Source organism: Podarcis gaigeae, assembly GCF_964106915.1.
Source record: "Podarcis gaigeae genome assembly, chromosome: 10".
Lineage (NCBI taxonomy): Eukaryota > Metazoa > Chordata > Lepidosauria > Squamata > Lacertidae > Podarcis > Podarcis gaigeae.
Window position 1 is genome coordinate 19,293,614 of NC_139686.1, and position 25,159 is coordinate 19,318,772.

General features: G+C 44.2%; 1 protein-coding gene across 9 annotated transcripts in view; it reads right to left on the bottom strand.

Annotated features, from left to right (window-relative positions):
• Window positions 1-25,159, bottom strand: part of IQSEC3 (IQ motif and Sec7 domain ArfGEF 3) — a 136,827-nt gene that overhangs the window by 37,575 nt on the left and 74,093 nt on the right. For 7 of the 9 annotated variants that reach the window (XM_083700001.1, XM_083700006.1, XM_083700005.1 and 4 more), the window contains exons 3-4: window positions 12,079-12,367; window positions 979-2,066 (exon numbers count right to left, since the gene is read on the bottom strand). In XM_083700001.1, coding sequence (XP_083556127.1) covers window positions 979-2,066; window positions 12,079-12,367 — 1,377 coding nt within the window. Of the gene's footprint in view, window positions 1-978; window positions 2,067-12,078; window positions 12,368-12,924; window positions 13,014-13,761; window positions 13,901-25,159 lie in introns of those variants that run through there. The other 2 variants (XM_083700008.1, XM_083700007.1) reach the window with 2 other exon arrangements.

Genomic DNA, 25,159 nt, shown 5'->3' on the forward strand with positions numbered 1-25,159 from the left:
GCACATGGGTTAGCCCAGGGTGAGTCATGTTTTCTAACCCTAAGTGTTGTGAGGCTAAAATGGGATAAAACCCTGTATATTCTGCCTTGAGCTCCCTGGGAGAAGGGTGGGATAAAAATGCAAAAAATTGCAAAAAAAAAGCATGTATTTCAAGTTCTACATTCATATTAATGTTTGAGTTAATAAAATGAGCAGTCCCGGAGATACGCCATCTGCTATTACCATCCAACAAATGGAATAATAACCAACTGTTAAAGTGCATGACGAAGCTATAGAAGGGCAAATTACAATATTCCCCCAAGGATTACTGAGGTTCAGAGAATCATGCTGAGAGCCAATAGAAGAGGCCCAAAGTGCCTCTTCAAAAACCGAGTCCAACATGTAATGTTTTTGACCTCCCCTGACTCCAGTTTCCCGGCTGCTGTGCCTGGTTCCCTCCCCCCACCCCCAAATACCTACAGCTATTTTTCACAGCACAGTGGCCTTAGCTGAGCGAAAGCAGGAGAGAGGGATAGGGGAGAGAAAGATATTAACTTGCTGCTGCCTGGTGTATAATTATACCAAGCCCGCCAAAAGAAAAATGGCAGCCAAAATGCTCACATCAAAAGTGGCAAATCTCTGTGGAGAGGGCATGAAAACTGAGGTAATTTTTAAATTCTTTTTTAAAAACCATAGATGATAACTGGGATGTTTGTCTCATTCTCACACAGCCCTATTTAGATAGCAGCCAGAGAACTCTCAAGTGCTGTGGACACTAAGCACTTGTGAGTCCTTTCTTTCCCCCTCTGTGGCACAGCTTCAGTGCAACTGCCTGACCCACAATAAAACAGGCCCTGCGTTTCTTAGGTGGCCAAACCCTTAAACATGAAAGCAATGTGACTTGAAGGAGACAAACCCACTTTTCCCCAACAGCCTTTGTTGTCACAAATTGAGGAAAGCCACGGGAGATTAAAAGATTTATTATTATTATCCACTTACATGTTAAAGAGGTTTAGCCCAATGCGGTAGAGCCGTTTCCTCATGGTGTCCGTGGAAAGAGTAGGAGATTTGCAGCTGGCCGGGTTTTCACAGTGATACCGCGGGAGACTCAAAATCATGGCCTGCAGGGCTTCCTTCGAAGACAACTCTGAGGCAGACTTGGCCGAGGTGGAGGTGCTGCTGCTGCTCAGCTGCTCTGAATTGTCCACATTTTCTGCCTCCGAGCCCTTGTTCTGCCCAGCCTCGTGGCTTGAGCCAAACTCCAGCTTCTGCACCATCATTTGTTCTTGGTCTGCTTCCCCTCCCGCCAAGCCGTTGGTGTTGACGTTCCCCTCAGTTGCCGTATGACTGTTCTGAAGGATTCCGGAGTCAGGCTGCCCCTTGGAGACAGCTTGAGGCTCTTGGTTCTCTTTCCCAGTTTCCTCTGGGATTTCTTCTATTTTGGCAGCTTGAGAAACTCCCGCCTGGGTGTTGTTGGCAAGGCAGTTTGCCATAGACACCGAGGTAGATGAGGAGACGGAGAAGTTCTTGTTGTCAATCTGGACGGTGACGTCCCGGAAGGCCATCATGAGGGTGCTGCTGCTCTTTGGCAACGTATCTGGCAGCAGCCCTTCCTCCTTCTCTTGATCCTTAAGTTCGGCTTCCAAGTCTTGGTTTGGCTGCATCGCGCTGAATGTCTCCCTTATCTGGTAGGAGCTGCCATCTTGAAGGGAACACATTGTCTTCAGGCTCCATGTGCTGAGGGCGTCATCTATAGACTTGGCCAAAGACTGGACTTGCTCGGTGAAAGAGTCCTCCAGCTCAGTCAGGGCCCCGCTTATGGTAGCTGGCAAAGACGGAGACCTCACCAAGGGGATGCCAACAAAGTTATAGCCTTCCACGAGGGCCTTCTCAGCAGAAAAACTTTCAGAGTTCTGGACTCGGACTTTCCTCAGTGAAATCCGCCGGGGCATGCGACTCTCCAGGAGCGAGTTCCGTATCTTCTCAAAGTTTTTGCTGAGCTGGTACTGGCGGAAGGCAGTCTGGATGGTGCAGGCTGCCCTCCGAGAGACCAGGTGGCCTCCATATTTGTGCTCTAGCATTTCGATCTGAAACAGAAAAGCAGTATTTTTAAAAATTGATTTCAGAACCAGTTTCCGCGACATCAATTTACAAATTGATTGCTCTCTAAATATGCTCTCGAGAATTCAATACTGCATTTGTGAGTCTCTTCTCCCTGCTGTGTGCACTGAGGGGCTCTGGAAACAATTTACTTGGCTCACAAAGGAATGGTTTCCTTTTCTTGCGGACCCATATCCAGTTCTACGTAGGGGGTGGATGAGATGATGCATCTCCATCAATCTAAGCCATTATGTCAAGGGGGGCCAGGGTCCGTAGCTCCTCCCACACATCTGGGACAGTGGCTTCACCTCTGCTGTCTCAGCATGGGTACGCAGGAGCAGAATGCCCAAATGTTGCTGCATATCAGCGATATTTGGATGTTTCATCCCCAGCTATACATATGGGGCCAGTAGAAATGGGATTGAAGTCCCTTGTGGGCAGGGCACACTCCCCCCCCCCCCATGTGCTAGGCAGAGTATCATCCAATCTAGCCTTATGTATTTGTATACTCTGGGATTCCAGCTGTGCTGCTTAAAAATATTTATTATATGTATTTCTTAGAACAAACAATCCAAGCATATACACGAAGAATTAGAAACCTCTGGTCCACAGAGCAATCTTGGCCCATTTTAATTTTATATAGTTTAATTACCTTTTACTTATTATCATTTCTATATTTTTAACTCTCTGTGTTTTATTTACGTTTGTTTTAATTTTTGTGAGCTGCCTTGAGTCCTGGTTCTGGCTGGAAGGTGGGACATCATCATCATTAAAAATAACTCATGTTCCTCAGCAAGATAGGGCCATCTACGGACCAAAAACCTCCCTCCACTTCTAAGTATTTTGCTCTTTTGCTTATAATAATCAGCAATGTAAGAACCATAAACAAGGAAGAAAAAGATAGTGGTGATGTGTGTCCTGCAATGGCACCCCAAAAAGAACTGAAGATCTGGTTTAAGAGGTTAGAAATATCACCAGGGATAAATATCAAGAGGAGTGAGAATATACAAACACCCTGGATGGGCTAGTTATTGATGAATGCCCAGAAAAAAAACGCTGAATTAGTCAAGGAAACCATGGCCAAACTGGGCATTGTGCTCTGGCACATTCTGAGCCTGAAAGCTCTGCCCGGTTTGTCTGAAGAATTTTTGTACCAATAGTGTCCTTCTTGCTACCGCACTGATAAAAGCTTAACAAGAGGACCACCGGAGTGTGCTTTCAGTCCACACCATATACATCATCCCAGCTTTGGTCCCCATGAATGATCATCAGGTGACAATGGCAGCGGTGGTGCTAATGCAGGTGATGGATGGAAGTGGTGAAGAAAGTCGAAAGGATGGACACTAATTATCCCCGTAGAGATTTACTGAGACCGTGGTTGGCTTCGTTCTTCTTTTGCCTGATAAAGTACTTTGTTCTTCTTCAGAGTTCTGGAGGAAACGGGGGTTTGTAAGATTTCAATGAATAAAATGAATGAATTGGAGAGGGAGGGCCAAGTGATGGAAATCACCTTTGCATTGATAAGCAGACAACCATATGGGAACCCAACTGATCATGCTGCCACAGGAACACCAGCCGCTCTCTGACCTTACTAATGATGCCATTACTTAGAACATCTGAATAAGGTTGAGCATCACACTGCATGATTCTCAAGAAACGTCCACCCCAGTTATTTCTCTCCTGCACAAGTATGTACACAATTCCCTCTACTTCCAATGCTCAGGTTATGAATGCTGTTGCATATGTAGCCAAAATGGCACTACCTTTGCAGGAGAGAGGTATCAACAGGCTTGGAGGAACCCTGAGGTTTTGCAGAAGTGCACATTTTCTTCCATCTTCCCCTGCCTTGTCTATCAGCAATTACTAGAAACAGGGGCAGCAAAGGACGTGTATGTGAAAGCAAGCTTCCACAGGTGCAGCTGATACAAGTATATGTGCACATATTGATGTGCATGTCTGTACATCACAGTGCTTATCTAGGGCCCACTGAACTGGCTGGATTCTTCTGCTGATGCACATGGCCATATGGGAACACAGTTGAGCACACTTAGCTGCACGTGAAGGCAATCAGAATTAGGGCCAGAATTCTGAGTGGCGTAGAGTTGTGCCACTTCCCCCAAATTATTTTTGGTTGTCTTAAGGGATGGATTTTGTCAATAAGTCAGAATCAGTTTGGGCTGAAGGTCTTTCTTTGAATAATTAAAGCATCTCTTTTTCCATTTCCCAAGTTCTAAGAGTGATTAGGAGGACTAAACTCTTTCTGCCCACTGGGCACTACTCTAATGAATAAAACATTATCGCAACCCCATTTTATCCAGCATATGAGATGGACAGTAGAAGAAAATGATTTAGGATGAATTCAGATGGCCTGGTTGACATGATGCCATGTTTACAATGATGCTGGAATGCTGCACAGGTCATATGAACCCTTCAGCACATATCTGGGTTGCACTCTCTCATGTCCTGATCAAAGTGCAACTTGCTGAGTCACAATGCGGCAACATGTGCTGGAGACTCCACATGGCAGAGCAGATTCAGCATTTGAATTGGGGGAAATGGTTAAATGTACTAGCATTGAATTATTTACATTTAAGGCCAAAATCGTGACCAATCATTGTCCACTATAACAGACACATGGTATAAGCGCAGCAGACAATATCCATAAATTAGATTGTAACTTAGGCTTGTTACACCGAAACTGAGAGACTCGGAGATAACAAATATCTCCGGGTTGCCTGGAGAACCATGTTTTAGACATTTAAAAAAAGGGGGGGGGGATTGCCCAGGATATTAACTGATCTTATACCTTTTTGCATTTTTATTTTGTCTTTTTTGTATTTTTGTTTTATTTTTATTTTTTGTATGATAATTGCTGTTGTTTCTGATGTTTCTGATCTGTTTTACATTTGTTTTATGGTTCTCTTTGTAGGCTGTCTTGAAAATCTAGATTATTTGAATAAAAAGAAGAAAACAGCATCCCATATTAAAGCCTTGGCTCACTAAGCCCTGAGATTCCCATGAGGAAATAAGCACATTTAAATAAAGCATATACATTTAAAAAAGAAAGATATATAAAATAATACTTGTGCAGTGAAGTGTCTCTCCTGCGGTCCTATTTGCTGCAAATAGCACTGTTGGAGACAAACAGCAGCGCCAGGGTGCAATTTTGCTGAGTAAATAATATGGGACAAAGGGTTAGACTCTCACCACGTACTGCAGTGCTGATGTGGATCTGAACCCCAATAGCAGCTTTTGCTAAGGATGAAAGCCTACTTATAAGCACACTTTTAAGTAATGTGTAGCTTGGAACCCTGAATGTATGGCCTAGTTGTTACAAAGCTGAATAAAGTATACCTTGCTATTAATAAAGCTGAAAATGTCATGGTGGCCACAATAGTAGGAACCATTAGCTATGTGGTTGACCACGAGGTTTCTGATGAATCAACAGCTTCTCTAGGAGTTTGTGTGTAGGAGTGAATAGATGGGAACCACTCAACCTCTCTCATTTGAAATTTTGAGATTTAATTGCTAGCCTGAAATAAAAGGAAAATTGGTCTCCCTTATACTACCCTGCAAAAATAGGCTGTCTTAACATGGTACAGTGACTGTGTGACTAGATTAAATAGGGCAAGTGACCTGCTTGCATCGTATAGCTTTCCAACATCTTTTCCCAGCAGAACATACAGTATTTTGTGCAGAGTGCCATGTCTGCCATCTGGGACAGGAAGGAACTCACTACATGATGGGCTCAAGAGATGAGAAGCTGGCATCATAGGGGTGACAGTCCCCATGGTAGGTGTAACATGTAGACCAGCTGCCATCAGCCCCTTGAGAAGTACTTCTTGGGCATCACCTTGGACAAAGATGTGTCTGAATGCTCTCTTATGTACAAAAAATTCTAATTGGCTAAAAACTAGCACACCATTGTTGTCATGTGGGTTTGCTTGGGCTAGGAAGAAGAGAGGTCCAGACTTCTATCATTCCCTTACTCGCCTTTCTTTCTGAATGAAAAAAGCCCCGAATGTTGTAACCTTTCCTCACAGGGGAGTTGTGTGTGTGCTTTAAGTACTTAAATTAAAATATGCTAATCTGTGGCTCGATTAACCAGGCAGTTTTTAGTTAGACTTGTCTAACCAATTAATTGATTAAACGTTGTCACGTTAACATTTGGGAGAAGCTGTTTAGAATTCTGTGCCAAAGATCCCCATCACGGACACATGGTTTTCTGGAACTGGGAACTGTGCCAGGCCAAGAAATCCCTGCTGTCTGGAGTGGAGCTCAAATGACACACACGCAATCACAGCTACGGTCAACACTTTAAAAAAGTCTTGCTGCACCAATCCCTGTCTATATCTGTCTTCTTGCTTCTCCCTGCTGCGTGGCAAGGCAAACCTTGACTGGAAGCCTTGATTTGGGGGAAAGGGCCAGTACGTATGTACATACATACATACATAATTTCATTTGTATGCTGCTTTTCCACAATTCAAACTAGTTTACAATGTGAACTAATGCATAACTACAACATAACAAAAGTAGTCATAAACAACAAACATTAAAACATTAAAAAATACGCAACCCAACTGAACTTCCACAGAAATCTAAATTAGGTACTAAAAAACAACAGCAGCAACACCCCTCCCTTCAAAAACAATAACAACCAAATGCCAAACAGCCCAGTCCATTAACATTTCCATTTAAAACAGAGGAACTGAAACACTCTGAACTTGGGCTGGACTATACAATTCCACCTCCAGCTTCTTGTTCCCCTGATAAGAATTAAATAAATGGCAGGAGCACAAACTTTTCTAAGCAATGCTCCCTTTCCCCAATATTACATGAAGGTGGCATTGCATTGAAGTCACTGAGGCAAAGGGGGGGGGGGACATTGTTTTAATAATGGAAGCAGCCCTAAATGGCTTCACTGAATGCCTAAGCCCTTGCTGCAAAAGTAGCAGGAGATTTCTATCTGCCTTGCATGCAGAAAGTCCCAGGTTCAGTCCCCAGCATCTGCAGGCAGGACTGGGAGAGGCTCTTACCTGCGACCCTGAAGACCTGCTACCAGTGTAGGCAGTGCTGAGCTAGATGGACCAGTGGTCTGACTCACTGTAAGGCAACTTGGATGTTTTCCTGTGTGAGCCATGAGGGTGAAACAGGTTTGAAAGTGGTTTAAGTGCATGACACAGACATGACAGTGATGGAGAACCTGCTTTATAGGCAGAAGGTCCCAGGTTCAAATTCTCAGCACCTCCAGGTAGGCCTGGGGAAGTTTTCTGTCTGGGAACCCTGGAAATACACTGCCGGTCCGTGGGGACAATGCTGAGCTTGATGGCCCAAAGGTCTGGCTCATCATCATCGGGGATATGCGGCAGATATTTCTACTTCTGCATCTCAGTGCAAAAAATAAAGACTTGTGGAAACTTGTGCAAAATGAAGTTATGCATAGGACCTAATGCACAAGAGGTTTGGCACCTAGGTTCAGCAGGTATATGACCTAACTGGTTGTTAAAACCAGGCCATACAATGAGATACCACCTTCTCAGAAATACTGTAAGCTACCAAAAGAAGTTCAAGGTTCTGTTGCTGGTATTTATGGCCTTAAACAACTTTGGAGCAGCAGACCACCTCCCCGGGTAGGGACCTAACCAAGATCTTCTAAGGGGACCCTGCTGGTAGCTCCACACCCAGCAGATTTTCACCTACAGAAGTGGGCCTTCTTGGTGATGGCACCCAATCTCTGGAATACCCTCCCTTGGGCAATCTGGGAAGCAGGAATGATCTTTTAAGCTCTTAAAAACACATATCCCTACCCAAGCCTTTCTGGACTTTGACTCTTAATTTTTAACTCTGTTCAGTTTTATCTGTGCTAGTCTCCCCCCACCCCACCATAGAGATTTTTATTAAATTAAGTCAGCCTTCACTAACCTGGTAGTGTTGTCCTGATGTTTTGGACTAAAACTCCCATCAACCTCAACCAACACTATGCTTGGTGGGGCTGGTGGAAGTTGTAGTCCAAAACATCTTGAAGGCACCAGGTTGATGAAGGCTGTGTTAATCGGTAAAGTTTTCTAAAATAAATAAATAAAATAATAAAATAAAATAAAATGAATGAACAAACTATAGCTGGCTTATTTTTCAATAAGCTAGGCTGCAGATGTCATGCACGCTTACCAGAGAGTAAGCTCCACTGAACACAGGGGGACTTATTTCCATGCACATGATTGTGCTGTTAATCTCCATTTTTCAGAGGCTGCCTGCTCACTGGAACAGAGCTCTGCTACTGCTTTAGCTTTCATTCTTGATCGCAGGCTGTAGATTTAATTTGTTCATCTCTAGTTTCATTAAATACCAATTGTACTGCATTTCCCAGGATTTTTTTGTGGGTTTGTTTGATTTCACCTATATCCTTTATTTAAAAAAAAAAAGTTCTCCATGCAATATATTTCCAATTATACTTGGTTGCTTCATTTTGCCTTTCTCAAGGGAGGTGGTGGGAACATTTGAACTTCTCCAGTTTTCAAACTTTTTCTGGGTTTAACTAGTAAGAAAATAAAAAAAATTGAAGTTTGTTTTGTTGGACCAAGGTTTACCAACATAGAAAAAGCTGCAGTCTCTTCTTCTCAAGAATTAAATTTGTGGCTGATTCCTGACATCTAGGTTTCAACTTGGGTCAAGGTGACACCTCCACACCTAAAATGTAAGAAGCATTGCCCTACCCTTCTTAAGGAAGCTGCTTCCATTTGAATTCCAAGGGGGAATTTTGGCTTTTTGCGGGTGCTAGATAGTTACTGGTGTCATCAGCTTTGGGTTAAATTTTTGGATGTGAAGGTAGTTTTTTTTACTATTGGTGAGCTTTACACTTCCTTAAATGTTGGTGCATGTTAACTGCTGGTGTTTTGTATTGTTCTGTTGTAGCAATAAGTATACTTTTTATTATGCATTGTTATTATTCTAGTACATTTGGACTTCTTTTTTGTATATACATTTGCTGTGAATATAGATGCATTTGTGGAAATTGCAGTTTATAAATAAAATGACTGACTATGAGCAGTTTTATGAAGCAGCTGACGGGCTAGAATGCAAGTTGGTCAGGCGAACAGATGTAGTTGACTGTAAGACTCCTGTACCTTCAATAGTTGTGTGTGTTTTTTTGGGGGGGGGGTGGAGCTTTTGTGTCACAGTGTTGCAAGAGTGAGGAAAAAACTTTGCATGCCAAATTCAGCACAGGGCCAGCCTTGGTATAAGGCAAGTGAGACAGCTGCCTCAGGTGGTGCATGCAAGCTGGTCTGTGCACGGGATAAGTGGCCGCCCCAGTCATTCTTCCTGATATACCTGTTGGAGGATGAAGCTGCGAGTGGCACACAGCCTGTCCTATGCCTTCATGGAGGACACTGACCCATGTCCAATATTCAGGTAACTTTGACTTGCCAGCCCAGCTGGCTTTTGCACATAGAATGGGAGAGGGTGCCATCTTGTCCTTTGCTTCAGGCAGCACAGTATCTTGAGCTTGCCCTCGTTCTGTCCAGTTAGAATTTTTATCTCTACATCTCTATTTCCATTGCAGTTATCTGCAGAAGGCATAGAAATGCAAATCACAGGGGGTTGGGCTAGATGACCCTCAGGGTCCCTCCCAACTACATGATCCTACAAACCTTTCTGTTCAGCTGAGACTGGCTGGCGGTGAAGGAGATTCCTCTCTTCTCCTCTGAGCCAGCAGGCCAGCCAAGGCTCAAGAAATCATGGAGATGCCATTCCCCACTTAAGCTCAGCCTCCCCTTTGGCTACTTGCCCTTTAGCTACTGTCAGGGGCTCTTACTCACACAGATGGGGCATTATAGCTCCACTCAGCTGGTGACAGGAGGGAATGGGGATGCTAAGATAAGGGGGTGTATCTGATGGCAGCTGCGTAGCCCAGAACAGATAAAATGCAAACAAACCGTCAGTCACTGGAGCAATGCGACTGCATGTGCAGTCCCCTCTTTACCCCCTTTGTTAGGAAATTCAACATCTTTCAGGGGAGTGATTTTAAAAGAAATCTCCTTTCGCACACTTCTCCCAGATACGCAGAAACATACTGTATGTGAGTAATGCTGCTTTGGCTATAAAAGGTGAATGAATGGCCGCATTTTGCTCTCGAAAGAGTTGGCAAAGAGCTACTGGTTTTTCTCTTAGACGTATCAATTAGCCAGTCAGGATTTTTTGGCACAACCAGCAAGCCTTCAGGCAACGGGTACAGTAAACTAGTACTTGTCTGTAAACTCTGGATTCTGCCATGTTCTATCCTATTCCATCAGATCCTGCTAGGTTCGACCCCAACTTGCCTGGTTCCTCAATACGCTGCTCTGGCCCATTGGTTCTGCTACTGGTCAGACTCTGTATGATGTGGAACCGCCACCTCCTGACCAGGATTTCTTAAAAGATGAAAAGCTGGAAATCCCAATTCAGTCTTGCATCTTTAGAACTTTGACATGACACCAATGCATAACTGGAAAATCATTTTCCCAGTATACAACTGGATGCACATTATGGGTTCCTCTCTCGGCGTTAGCCCTCAGCCATCTCCAACTTGGTGCCCTACAGATGTTTTGGACTACAACTCCCATAATGCTGGGCTAGGGCTGATGGGAATTGTAGTTCAAAAACACCTGGAGGACACCAGGTTGAAGAAGGCTGTAGTACAGGTTTCAGTGTAGAAGTTTAGAAATGTAATGAACTTGGACTTTGGATGGAGAAATGGATGCTCAGAAGGAGCCAAAACATTTATCTGGGTGAACAACAATAGTGACAATGAAGAAGTAAACACAACAATCCTTGGTGCATCTATTCAGTCTGTTGGGACTTGCTCCCAGCCAGGTAGATGTGTGATAGATGCAGCCAAAAACATGTATGCACAATGAGATCAGAAGTTAGGCCTGGCACCCATAAATGCAGTGAAGAACCAGCTCCTGATGCATCTTAGCTGCATCATTTTCCCTGCATGGAGGTGCAATAACTGGACACGTTTCAGCCCCTTGCACTTTGTCAGCCCATCTATGCTGCTGCTAAAGGCACAGGAAGGAGTCTATTCACATTTTTTTTAAAAAAAGACCAACACGTAAAACAAATCTAGGAGCTCATCTACAGTGCAGTTGTGATATTCTGTTGATTAACTATCAGGTGTCAGGTCCCTGCTAGACCCAGGCACATAACACAGTGATCTAACAAACACCAACCCAGACCTACATGTTTTCATTTCCCTGGGGTTTGAACCCCCTGTGATAACTGCAGTGTATACAGCAGACCTTGCATGGCTGACTTTAAAAAGTGGGGAGCAGTGATGAATATACATTGCAGTTCTTCTGCTCCAGACACCTTTCACTGTGGGGGACAAAGTAAGGTATGCAAAGCCTCAGTCCTTGATCTTTCTGTCAGATGAGTAAGAGGACCACTTTGAATTGTGGGGTGCAGCTTGTATAGCACTGCTTGGTGAAGGGTCTGTGGGGTGAATGATGTATCCCTGGGTACCGTGAGCCAAAAGTAATAGGCACTGAGAGCTGGTCTATGTGTTGGTTTCGTGACAGAAATCTGCGCCCTTTAGGCAAATTTCTTGTCCTCTGGCTGAACTGTGCAAAATCCTGTATCGGGAACATTGAAGAGCAATGTAGAAAGTCAGCCTATTTTCCAATCTAGCCCTGGACTAGGTCTGGCTAGCAGCAGCTTTCCAGAATCTCAGGCAGAAAGAAAATGGGTGTGGGCATCTTTCACAATGTCTGCTACCTTCTCCTTTTAAATGGAAATGCCAGGGACTGAAGCCAGGGACTCCCTGCATGCAACACACGTGCTCTGCCTCTGGGTCACGGTCGTTTCCCACATCTGTTATGCCCATTCCCCCCACAACCCACGTCAATGGCGGTGGTCTGCGGGGCAGTGGTGATGCACATGGAAACTAAGCTAGAGAGTGGATCAATGGCCCCCAGCCCGCCCCGGCCCCGTCTCCCACGGCATGAGGAGAAGCTGGTGTACCTGTTTATTCTTTAAGTCAAGGGAGAGCTCATAATCGGAAGTGGCGGCATGGGAACATGTGGCTGCCCCTTTGCTGCGCTGGCCTCTCACGGGGGAACCCGTATGGTGGAGGCTGGCCTTCTGCACCAAAAGGGAGCACCCCGCAGCCTGATCCGCCTGCTCTTCCTGCAGCTCCGCATGCCGGGCTTTTAACTTCAAGGTGTCGGACCTGCCTTCCTGTCTGCTGGCCTCCTTCGGGTCCTCCGCGTCACACCCGGGTTTCTTGCTGGCTGAACCGCAGGGATCGTCACTGTGAACAAAACGCAACGTTTCTCTTTTGTTTATTTGGTTTTTTTTGTTTTTGTTTTGCTTTTTTGCATCCCCTTTTCATGTTCATTCCCTAGCCTTCAGTAGCTAATCAGCTTTGCAAACAGCCGCAGAGCATCGTCGCTGTGGTTGGGCAGAAGCACGGAAGCTCCTGGGCTCCGGTTAAAAAGCTGGCGCTGAGTAGGCCCTTGCACTACTACGAGGAGCGTGGCAGGGGCAGGGGAAACCATCGCTCTTTCCTCTCCTCCGCTGTGTTACACACCAAGGCCGTTGAGGCAGTATAAAGTGAGGGGAGGCCTACACCATCTGTGGCTCACCAAGCCAACACACAGACAATGTATGGTAGCCCACTGGGGTCATGACTTCCCCCAATTGCTGCTTCCCTGAGACTGCAAAAAAATGGGAGCCTTGTTGAGTTCCTGAGAGGCCAAAATGCTTAGCAGGTGGCCTGCATTGGGTGTGTTCATGAGGCAGATATAGGCCACTCCTTTTCAACCAAGGCATAAAAACAAAAGTGTCTGTATTCAACTTATACGTTACAGGGTATGCCTCAGGTACGTGCAGTGTAACAGCCAAACTGTGAGATGAAAGAGCCCTGACCAAATCAGAGCCATACAACTCTCTGGTGCTGTAAGCACCCTTATATAACGTGTGGCGTAAGGGAGAAGGACTTTTATCAGAATGTAATGATAACAGCATGAACGGAATATTTTGTAGGTCTAACTCTCGAAATGTGTGGTGTTGTATAAGACTTATCTGTGTGTTTTTCGTTTAGGCAGCGTATGAGGTAATGTATTCTTTTTGGTGCTTGTTTTATATTTGTACTCATAGCTTTATGTACAAGTTTTTTTAAGTGGTAAGGAGGTAGAAGTGTGGTGAAAGCAGTTTGACAGATCAATAGAAAAAGAAAACCACCACTGTTAAAATTACTGCAGAACTTACTGCCAATCGGGGGAAATAGCCAAATTATGATAAGTTGCTGGTTCCCTATTTGTTCTTTTTATTGCCTGAAGCCCTAGCCTGAGAATGTTTACTCAGAAGTAAGACCCATTGTGTTCAGTGAGTCTCCCAGAAAAATGTGTGTTTTCTTTCCCTACAGACCTAAGGAGATGAGATCCTGAATTCACATCTAGACTCCTCCCATCCTCGGGCACAAAACAAAAACAGAACAGAAATTATATCACTAACAGTAACACACAGTCAATGATCCAACAGACACTTGCACACACAAAAAGAAATTCAGTGTGCACTGATCTAAGGGCCCACCCTATAATTTTCACCAACACACTGGCTTCTGAAACACATCAAAACCTTCCTTTTAACTTTACACAGTTTAAGAAGTGGTTAGTGGTTTGGCAAGAGAAGAATAGTTGCTACCATGAAAATGAAAGGGGGCAGAAACTGGTACAAGAATGCATTTTGACGGGCACTCTTTGGAATATCAAACTTTAAAACCTCTTTTGCCTCACAATAGCTGTAAGCCCGAACACTTCCTACTAACTTGCTCCCAACTTCCTGCTGATTCGCAGAGCATGCTCCAAACTTCGCCCACATTTTCAGTGAATCCATAATACAAATTTTTGTGACATTACAATAATTTCCATGGCAACACACTGTGATGTCACGAAGACAAGAATATTAATGCATTGCAGGATTATGCAAGGACAGCTCTCCCAGGGAGAGAAAGAAAAAGAAAGCTTTTACTAATTCTCATTTCCATAGCAGCAAGATGAAGATGGAGCTGAAACAAGCAAAGGAGCTTTAGCACTAGGGGGAAAATACATGCAACAACCCACATTACACTGGCTTTGCTAAGGATCAACATCCCCTCAGAGACACATTGCACCATTCCCTGGCCCTTACGCAGATAACCAGGAGAAGAGGAGGAAAGGAATATTGTGGGTGCAGAAAGGGATGATGAGAATGATGATCAAGGCATGGGAACAACTCCCCTACAAGGAAAGGTTACACTGTTTGGGTTGGGTTTTTTTTAATTTAGAAAAACAAGAGAGTAAGGGAAATAAAATAGCAATCATAGTTTATAAAATTATGCATAGACAGAAGGGAGTTTTTCTTCCTCTCTCATGAACACTTGGAGGTCAGGTCATCTAATGAAACTGAATGTTGGAAGGTTCAGGACAGATAAAAGAAAGTACTTCTACAGTGCATAGTTAAATATAGAATTCACCTCCACAGGGCATGGTGATGGCTTTAGAATGAGATTAGACAAATTCATGGACCACCTGGTTACTAGTCATTATAGCTATATGCTGCCTCCAGTATCAAAGACAGCTTGCAGCTCACACTAGGGATCAGTTGCTAGGGTTCATGAGTGGGAGAGTTCCAATGTCCCTTTATGGGCTTCCTGTAGGCATCTGGTTGATTAGTGTGCGAGACAGGATCCAGGACTCAACGCTAGCATTTGGTCTGATCCAGCAGAGGCCTTTTTATGTGCCTTTAATAGTTACATGGGACAGTGAATTTTGGCAGATGAATCTTGTCATTTGAAGACTTAAAAGAAGTTGTGCCTGTTGGAATAATCTTCTTTAATACAGCCAATGGCATATCAGACGGCCCTGTGCCCCTTTGGATCTGGTCACCCTAAGCCAGGCCAGCACAACCTCTGAAGGGATACCAGATCTTTAGGCCTTCACCCTCTGAGGTTCCTCCTGAGGCAGAAGGGGCAGCAGGCCCCTGAACTAGTCCGGTACTCCAGCACATTGAATTGCTTCTAAAAGTGCAGGTGTGCTAGGCTAGCTGTCTTGCGGCCTGCCTGTGGTAACTATTGCACATGTAAATTGTGAATGAAGAACCAAGCAGTTCTATAAATAAGCAGTGCACAGAAGCAGTCCATTGTTCTGATCACATTGCTGCCAACTTGCTTGATGGAGAAGCTGGTAGAGAATGGGGAAGAACTTTTAAAATGGTCCCTGCGTGTTGCATAATGTCCTTCCTTTTCCCTTCTTTTTCTTTCTGATCTTTTATTTTTAGATTAAGATTGTATTCAAAAATGAATACAGGAGAATTTAAAAAAAATAAAAACCACCTCACTCGTTATTCAGAACAATGGATGTAAGACAACAATTTCCATTCAAATCTGTGTTCATCCATTTCACTGCTGTTTATATATGAAGCCACTGGGAGAGGTCATCAGGGGGTTTGGGCTGGGTGTTCATCAGTATGCGGATGATACAGGTTGAGGTTGAATTCTGACAAGAAAGAAGTACTGTTCTGAGGAAACAAGGGGCAGATATGGAGAACTCCCTGGTCCTGAATGGGGTAACTGTGCCCCTGAAGGACCATGTGTGCAACCTGGGAGTCATTTTGGACTCATAACTGTCCATGGAGGTGCAGGTCAATTCTGTGTCCAGGGCAGCTGTCTACCAACTCCATCTGGTATGCAGGTTGAGACCCTACTTGCCCGCAGACTGTCTCGCCAGAGTGGTGCATGCTCTAGTTATCTCCTGCTTGGACTTCTGCAATGCGCTCTTCATGGGGCTACCGAAAACTGCAACTAATCCAGAATGTGGCAGCTGGACTCATGACTGGGAGTGGCCGCCGAGACCACATAACACCGGTCCTGAAAGACATACATTGGCTCCCAGTACGTTTCTGAGCACAATTCACAAATGACTGTCCTGCAAGGTACCTTCGGATTGAAAATCAGGTTACAAATATAATAATAATTGATGATAAGTTTGACGATGCGCTTGACAATCTCTCTATTTTTGCAGTTTCAAAAAGGCAGCAGAAACAGAATGTTTATTGTACCACCATACATGGCTGCTTACATGGGTTTGGCTGCCCAAGTTGTACAGAAGCATCAAAACAACTTCAAGCTCCCACTATGTCTTAAGCTTCCTGGCCTAGCCATTACAGAGGGAGCGAGGAGATTGGGGGGGGGGGGGAACCCTGTAACAACACAGAAAGGGAAACCTATTCCACAAGTTGTGGATCCCCAGAAACCCTTCCCACCCTTCCTGTTCTCTCCCATGAGCTCAAAGCCAAATAGAAATGTTAGTCTGGCCTCTTGCACCTTCAACACTTGGACAACATTCAGAAGTTCAGCAGGTGGTGCTTTTTCCTGACACGGAGGGATGTTGATGAAGGCAGATTCACTTGTTCAGCTTCTGCTTGTCCTCCAGCTTTGAAAGTCAATGGTACCCTACCAGAAAAACTTGGCAAATGTATCTGAATTGTGTTTTTTAGAGAAGATGCAGGAAGTTCTGCAGAAAACTAAGCTCCTTAAGCAGCCTCTGTCCTGAGAACAGAAGATGGTATCTGAAGGAGGGGGAAAACCTTTCCTGTTAGCTCCCTAGGAGAATCAGAGTTCCAACCCCACAGTTTCTTTTCTGACAAAGGCAAAGAGAAAGTAGAGAGGTGGCACCAGAGGAGTCTAGCTCTCTTTTGAGTAGAGTCTGGAGTGCACTAACAGATTTCAGTAAATTGTAAGTTTAGCCATGACCCAATTCTCCAGTGCATCACCTGTTTAATCTTCAAACCACAGAGATTTACATTGTACTCCAGTTTTATAAATAAATAAAAAATCTGCCTCCCAACCTGTCACTGCCACTTATACAGCCCTTGTTGTTGTTTCGTCGTGTCCGACTCATCGTGATCCCATGGACCAGAGCATGCCAGGCACTCCTGTCTTCCACTGCCTCCTGCAGTTTGGTCAAACTCGTGTTGGTAGCTTCGAGAACACTGTCCAACCATCTCGTCCTCTGTTGTCCCCTTCTCCTTGTGCCCTCAATCTTTCCCAACATCAGGGTCTTTTCCAGGGAGTCTTCTCTTCTCATGAGGTGGCCAAAGTATTGGAGCCCTACTGCTACCTATTTGGGGGCTTCTATTTATTATTATGGTTGATATAGTACAGACATGGGGGTGCTTTTTTCAGCCAGAATGTCACATTTCCTCTTGGCTACCCCTATGGCAGGACACTTGCCAGCAGTGGATGTGGTCAAAAGAAGACTGAGCAAAGTGGGCATGGGCAACCCACATTCTCTCACCACCAGCACCACCATAAACACATGCATCAGCACACACACATATACTGCTTTTCAGAATTTAATATTCTAAAGCAGGCCCTTGAACCTTGATGCAAATCTTGCTCCAACAGCTAAAAATTCCTTGTTTCACTCCAGGATCTGAAATAAAATGGTGCCCTTTGCAAGCCTCTTCAGCTCTGTTGGGCTATAGTGGCTGTTGGTAGGAAAGAGTTCAAAACAGACAGAAGCAGACTCAAATATCTATGTTCTCTCATTAGGAGGACCTAGGTTCTGTCTTTGAGGCATATGAAAGTGTGCAATTTCCCATGCTAAGCAACCCCAGTTTGCTGTGCCCTTTACAAACAGCAAGCTCTCCCATTCCAATTTCCAAACTGTTTGTGCATGTCCGGCAAGGGATTTTACAAGGGTCACAACTCGGTCAGAGCGAAACCAAACAGTGCCGCAACACTGCGAGGCATTTTGCAGTGTGAGTTATTTCCGTGCTAAATTTAAAATTCCTAATCCCCTACTGTTTCAAGCTGCCTGTATGGTCAGAGAATGGTTGCAAAGTGTATTTTTAGAACAGGAATTGTAAGGAGAGTTTCCCTTGCCTTTGTGTGTTGTATAAAGGAAAGGGTGTCAGACCCGTTTTTATTCAGAATTTTCTAAAAGCCGCACATGCAAAACAGAAAACCAAAAAAAGAAAAAACCCCAACCCTTTCTTATCCTCAGGCAAGACACAAATTCATGACATGTCAGCTTAGTACATAAAAGGGGCCAGAACTCGTTAACTCGGTGTATGCTTTGCATGCAGAAGAACCCAAGCCACTGAGTGAATCTGTTTGGCGTTTTCCTTAAGGGCTGTGCACTCATTCACCCTCGACATGCACACTGTATGTACCGAGAAAGCGCAGCACACCTCCTAGCCCCAACCCTAGCATCCGTGTGCTATCTGGCCCTGCCCTCAAACATCCGGGAGGGCAGACTACAGCTCTACATTATTTTTCTACGAAGAAAAATTCTAGAAAAAATGGTGCTGGAACTCACCATGAACTCTTGTTCTCTTATAATGGCAATGACGCCCACCTTAGAGGTGATGGAGCCAGGGTGCCAACTTGAATTTATAATAATAATATAATATAATATAATATAATATAATATAATATAATATAATATAATATAATATAATAATAATATATAACTTGAATTAAAAATATAATAAAACATAATCATATGTTACAGTGCGCACACACCATTTGAATGGCAATTCCCAACAACTAGGGGGAGCCAGCCCCCTCAAATATTGGGGAGGCCAAAGGTTGGCTCCCATGGCCCGAAGTGAGTTTCTGGCTGGGGGAAAAAGCCCTGGTCACAAGCATGGGAAACTTCCAGCCCAGTTGCTCCAAGGCGGCCCACTAGGCCTCACATCTGGCCCTCGATTCCTTCCAGGCCACACCCCACACACCCTGAGTGTTTTCACTGAAACATGTTCTTGAACTCTGATCGGGCCTCTTGCTTGTCTGGAGAGAGAAAAGAAAGGGGAGTGTGAGAGTGTGCAGAAACCACTAGCCCATACCACAAAGGTAAAATGTGCATTTATTGCTCTGCCTACTTTTGTCTCTGGCTCCGCCCCTCAGTGGCATGTGACCCTTCGAAAGTTGCCTGAAAGAGAATTTGGCTCTTGAATAGGAAAAAGCCCTCTCCTTATTGCTCTCTCATATCATCTATGCTCTGGGGAGGAGACTTATCTTTCGCTACTAACTTTGCAAGGCAAAGGGTCCCCTCCCCCTTTTGTGAAAATTATTTATTGCACTTTTCCTCCCAGCAGTTCAAGGTGACATAATTGATTCTCTCACACACCCATTTAATCCTCAAGTCATGAAAGGGGTTCCTTCAGAACAGGCAACAGGTATTTAGATTAGGGCTGTGTCAATTTTTCTCTGGCTTCAAGATTCTCCTTAAAAGTGAATCACTGAAATACCAAGTAATTGCTATTATCATGAATGATTACTAATAGCCATAAATAATTGCTGACTGCCTCCAGATTCAGACACAATCGAGGGTAATTTTTCAAGGAAGAAATTATTTTTGCCAGTGTTTATCTGTTAAGAGAGAGAGAGCTATCTCCATTAGATTAAAAATATGGCCTACAGTGAGATGTTGCGGCTGAAATATTTATTTCAAAGAGTTTATTCATTAACAGCTCCGTGGAAAAAGCAAGACAATGAATTGGCTGAAAGCGTTGAATCAATTGGCAGCACCATTAAAAACCCACAGCACCTATTTAACAAACAGACAACATTTATTCAAATACAAAATTGTTACCTCGTTTAAAATAAATTTCATTAGGCAGCATCATTTACACATTGTCAAAAAAAGTCGTTAGGGTTTATATGAAACAGATGTAGTCAATTTGGTGTTGGGAATGCAATAGTGACTTTTTTATATTATTTTGCTGGTAGCATTCCAAATTTAAAAGAGCCCTGCCGGATCAGACCAACAGCTCATTGACTCTGCATTCAAATAGTGGGCAAGCCAGATGTTTCTCTGCTGCTTGCTCTTCCCGTACCCACCCCATCTCCAGCAGAAACAATGCTTCTAGTAAGAGAGGTGCCATTTCAGAGCTGAACTCGTCATGATGTGAAATGCTATTTGCGTTTAGTGTGTATGTTTTTTAGAAGCGCAAGTAGCAACTCCTGGGGGCAGGGGGCTGATAATATGGAATCACAGCAGGCAAGAAGAGAGAGGCAATAAACCTCATCACAGTTCTGATTAAAATCACGTCTCCAGAGATGCTGTTTGCATTCAGAGGAAAGTTCCCATTGGCCTGGATCGCACATAACATTTATGGTCCAACAGCTGAACTATAATTTGTTTTACTGCTGACAAACCATTATCTGAAGTCATGGTTTGTTGTTGGCTCCTGAATTTTGGTTTGTTTTAACTGTGGCTTGGAATCACGTGTGTACCCAGCACCCTTACTTTACCACGGTTTGTTTCACCACCTCTTCCCAGAAGCTCACCAAACTCCGAAGGAATGAGATGAGCGCAAATGCAGCAATGCAAAAGAAACTTTGAAGGAACAAGCCATAGTTTGTTGGATCATCTGTTTGTTTTGAAAATGTGTATATTAAATGAAAATACACATTTAACATCACATTGAGGTTGACACTAAGTTATCATGATTAGTAGCCTATGAAAAAAAATCTACCCTCCATTGATTTGTCTAATCCCCCCTTAAACCATCTAAGGAAGTAGCCATCACCACAACTTGTAGCAGCAATAGTTATGTGTTGTGTGAGTTCATTTGTCTCTCCTGAATTTATTGCTCCTCAATTTCATTGTTTGATCCATAGTAGATCTGGTACAATGGTGAGAGAGGGGGAAGAGTTTCTCTCCATCCGCTCTGTCCACACCACTCATAATCTTACAAACATCGTGTTTCCCCTAAGTTATCTTCTGCCCTCATAGTAAAGGTGTGCCAGCCACTTTATCATTTCCATTGTCTGTTTCTGCATTTTAGGCACCAATGTTCATTGCCCCGTCTGCTTCTTATTCTTTAAACAGTTACCAGTCCAGAAGAGGGCCTGCCTTCTTGACCTCATGTCTACCTACCTGGTCTTACTTTAAAAACTGAAGAGGCGAAAAGCTGCCGTCAGGGTTGCTCATGAGAATCTTTTAATAAAAAAATCTTAAAAACCAAGAACTCCAGAAAGCTTCAGCAGTAGGCCTTTGCGGACTCTCTTGTTGTTCTCTATGGAACCGAGAACTCCAGCCAGAAGCCGTCAACTCTGCTATTGTGTACACAATTTCTTAATCTGAGATGCAAAAGGTGGATCACAAGTCCCTGGTCTTGTAGCTTTCCCTCCAAATCGCTTCAAATAAAACTTGGTTCAAATGTTGGTAAGTGTGGAGTGTCTGTTGCATAAATAAATATTTTAAAACTTCCTGCTTCCATCTGTTGGGTGCATTCCATGCTTTCTCTGCAAATGTCTGCGGCTAATTTTCAGTGAGGGTGCATTGGAACGTTCCAGTGCCAGCAACTACCTTCCATAGAGGCCAGTGGATATTTAAATGCATAGATGTGCAAATTTATGCAAACATTTTGTGCTCAGGCCTGGCTTTAGCACCTGGCAATTGACAGGGCCCACTGGCACTTACACCTGCCCTGGACTCTTGGCCGCAGGCCTGGCTGGCAGCAGCACACAGCTATTCAATCCCCATCAGCTCTCCATTCTCCATTCCGTGTAGACAGCACTGAGCTATACGGACGCATGGTCTGAGTCGGTGTAAGACAGCTTTCTATGTTCTTATTTTAGGTTTCCATTATTCCCACAATGTAGGGTAACTCCAGAGCATTTCTAGAAATTAAAATGGCTGCCTACCTGCCACTGACCCCACCAGGATCCACAAAAAAAGGTGGGGTCTATCAGAGTGCACTCTGCTGAGGATCTCCTTAATATCTGGAGCCATCCTGTTTTGGAGTGCACTGTTTAGGCAGATCACAGAATTCATTGTTTATCAGTACAGAACGTGGATGCTCTCAGTGCAGAATTGAATTCTCTTTTCAGAATGGAGTACATACCAGCCTGTCAATAAATAATAATAATAATAATAATAATAATAATAATAATAATAATAGTTTATTTCTTTTACCTTGCTTATCTGACTGGGATGCCCCAGTCACTCTGGGCAGCTTCCAACAAAAATACAGGGGAAAACAACAACGACCACAACAACAAACATTAAAAGGTTCCCGAAACAGGGCTGCCTTCAGATGTCTACAAAAAATTCTATAGTCTCTTTGACATCTGCTGGAAGGGCATTCAACAAGGCAGGTGCAACTACCAAAAAGGCCTTCTGCCTGCTTCCCTGTAGTTTCACTTCTCTCAGTGAGGGAACTGAACGATGGGGATGAAGATGCTCCTTCAGGTATACAGGGCTGAGGCCGTTTAGGGCTTTAAAGGGCAACAGCAGTGTTACGTAGTCCTGGTGGCCACTCCCAGTCACCAGTCTAGGAGCCGCATTCTGGATTATTCGTAGTTTCCGAGTCACCTTCAAAGGTAGCCCCAAGTAGACCACATGACAGTAGTCCAAGCAGGAGATAACCAGAGCATGCACCAGTCTGGCGAGACAGTGTCCAGGAAGGTAGGGTCTCAGCCAGCGTACCAGATGGAGTTGCCAGACAGCCGCCCTGGACACAGAGTTGTCCTGCGCCTCGATGGACAGCTGTTGTTGGAATCAGGATGCTTATCTTGCATGGTATCTAGACACACACATATCAATGAGGTTTGAAAGCACCAGGGGCAACACAGAGGAAGTAGATGGAAAGAAGAGTGTTTCCTTCACTGCAAAGTTTAATTACATTCCCTTTAACCCTAGACTCCTCTTGCCTTTGCATTATTTGGTAAACATGACCTTTTAGAGATGGAAGAAACAGATGGCAGCCTGAATTAGTGTTAACCGCCTGCTCGGCGCCCTGGGAAAGAAAAACTTGGCCTCTCAGCAGCAGTCTTTCTGCCACTTCGACTCATCTCTCTCAGCTTCTTGTCCCCGAGGCAGACCTGAACATCACCAATTTTGCTGACAAAAGCCTGCTGGCGCAGCCGAGCATAAAAAAGAATCCCACAGTTACAATGAGCTGAGCTGAGGGTTGTGAGGCAGCAAGGCCTGAATGAGGAAGGAAATATATTCCATCCGACAAAAGGATATTCTTACATATAAAGCACATCACGTGACCACGAAGGTCCCTTTATTTACCGTTTGCAATGCAAACAGACATCAGCTTCATTCTTGTTCTCTTTCACAGAGGCCAGTAGGGTTTGTTATTGCTGTTTCCGCTTTACAGACAGGAGAACTGAGGCTGAGAAACTACAATTCAAGTTACCTTAAGACTCTCCTCCTGCGCTGAACACAGCACAATAATAATAAAAGTGAAAATACTATCCCAGGGAGGCTCACTTGGTGTTGGCGTTTTATTGGAGCCAGACAAAGACATTTCTTTCCTCAGAGCCACTTGAGTGCTGTTTTATTCTTTGCAGCAGTTGGCTATCTATGGTAGTTACACTTGTTTTGTTAGAGCAGGCATAGGCAAACTCAGTCCTCCATATGTTTTGGGACTACAACCCCCATCATCCCTTAACCACTGGTCCTGTTAGCTAGGGATGATGGGAGTTGTAGTCCCAAAACATCTGGAGGGCCGAGTTTGCCTATGCCTGTGTTAGAGGATGGGGGTGGTGGCTGTTTCTATGGTTTGATTGTCTTGTATTATGCTTCACTCTTAGGTTGTGTTGTGTATTTTACTATTATTTACAATTTGCTGTGGAACGCAATGAATAAAGCAACATCGCTACAGTAAGTAGAAGCAGCCGCTAGGCCTTAGCTACGATTTTGTATGTTGCCATTCCCTAAATTCCAACAGCTTAACATGTGTTAAATTACGAAAGTTAGAGGGCTTGTCCACACTTACTCTTGTCTCGTTGCTTTCCCAGAGGGGTGTGTGTGTTCTTTAGTGCACAATCAGAGCAAAGAGCAATTCGAGTTTTCTCCAGATTGACTTTTGCTCCAATATTATTATTATTATTATTATTATTATTATTATTATTACCCCCGCCTTCCCCCACCAGAGCCGGGCTCAGGGCAGCTAACACCAGTAAAATTACAATAAAAACATAATGGGGGGGGAGAAACCAATTTAAAATATGGATTAAAATGTAATATTAAATGCAGCCTCATTTTAAAAGTAGCCCATAGATCAAAACCGTAAGGGGAGGGAAAAACATAAGAGTCAGACTGAGTCCAAACCAAAGGCCAGGCAGAACAGCTCTGTCTAGCAGGCCCTGCGGAAAGATGTCAAGTCCCGCAGGGCCCTAGTCTCTTGTGACAGAGCATTCCACCAAGTCGGGGCCAGTACTGAAAAGGCCCCGGCCCTAGTTGAGACCAATCTAACCACCTTGTGACTTGGGATCTCCAAAATGTTGTTATTTGTGGACCTTAAGGTCCTCTGCAGGGCATACCAGGAATGTTTTTACATGGGTCCTAGGCTGCATAGGGCTTTAAAGGTCAAAACCAGCACCTTAAACCTGACCCTGTACTCCACCGGGAGCCAGTGCAGTTGGTAAAGCACTGGATGAATGTGCTCCCGCGGCAAGGGCCCTGCACTGAAGAGCAGGTTTCCCTGGGAAAGGAGCAGGGCAAGGAGGTAGCTGCTTGGACCTGTGCTTTCTAGGCAAGGGGCAAGCAGAAGAGTGGACGAGCACAGAGTAGACAACGGCCCTGACCTGGCCCAGTTCCTGCAACTCAGTCTCCACAGAAATCAGCAGCTGCATAGCACATTATTACACTATTTAGGCATGCACTCGAGGGCCCTTTTGCACATTATGAAGAGGTCAACTCAGTGCTCACCCAACAAGAAGCTACAGCTATCTGGCAAGTGTAGTCCTGGTATACTCTGAGTACTTCCAAACATAACATTTGTTCCATTCACATTTTACATCTTTAGGTCTACACTAAAAAGCAACTTGGATTTCACCTAAAAAAAAATTACTTGGGAAGAGGTTTTGCATGTATATCTAAAATTATAATAAACTAATGAGACAAGTCTGTCCTTGCAAATATAAGTATCACTCTGGTACGCTCAGAAGAGAACCATGATTGGCTGCAACTCCCTGCTAGGTGCACACTCTGTTTCAAACCCAGGTTTGTCTCTGTGGAATGTGTGAACTGGCCTTGCATTCGAGGCAGGCTGATGTTTTAAAGTTATGAACACCTCTGTGTCATAGCAGGAA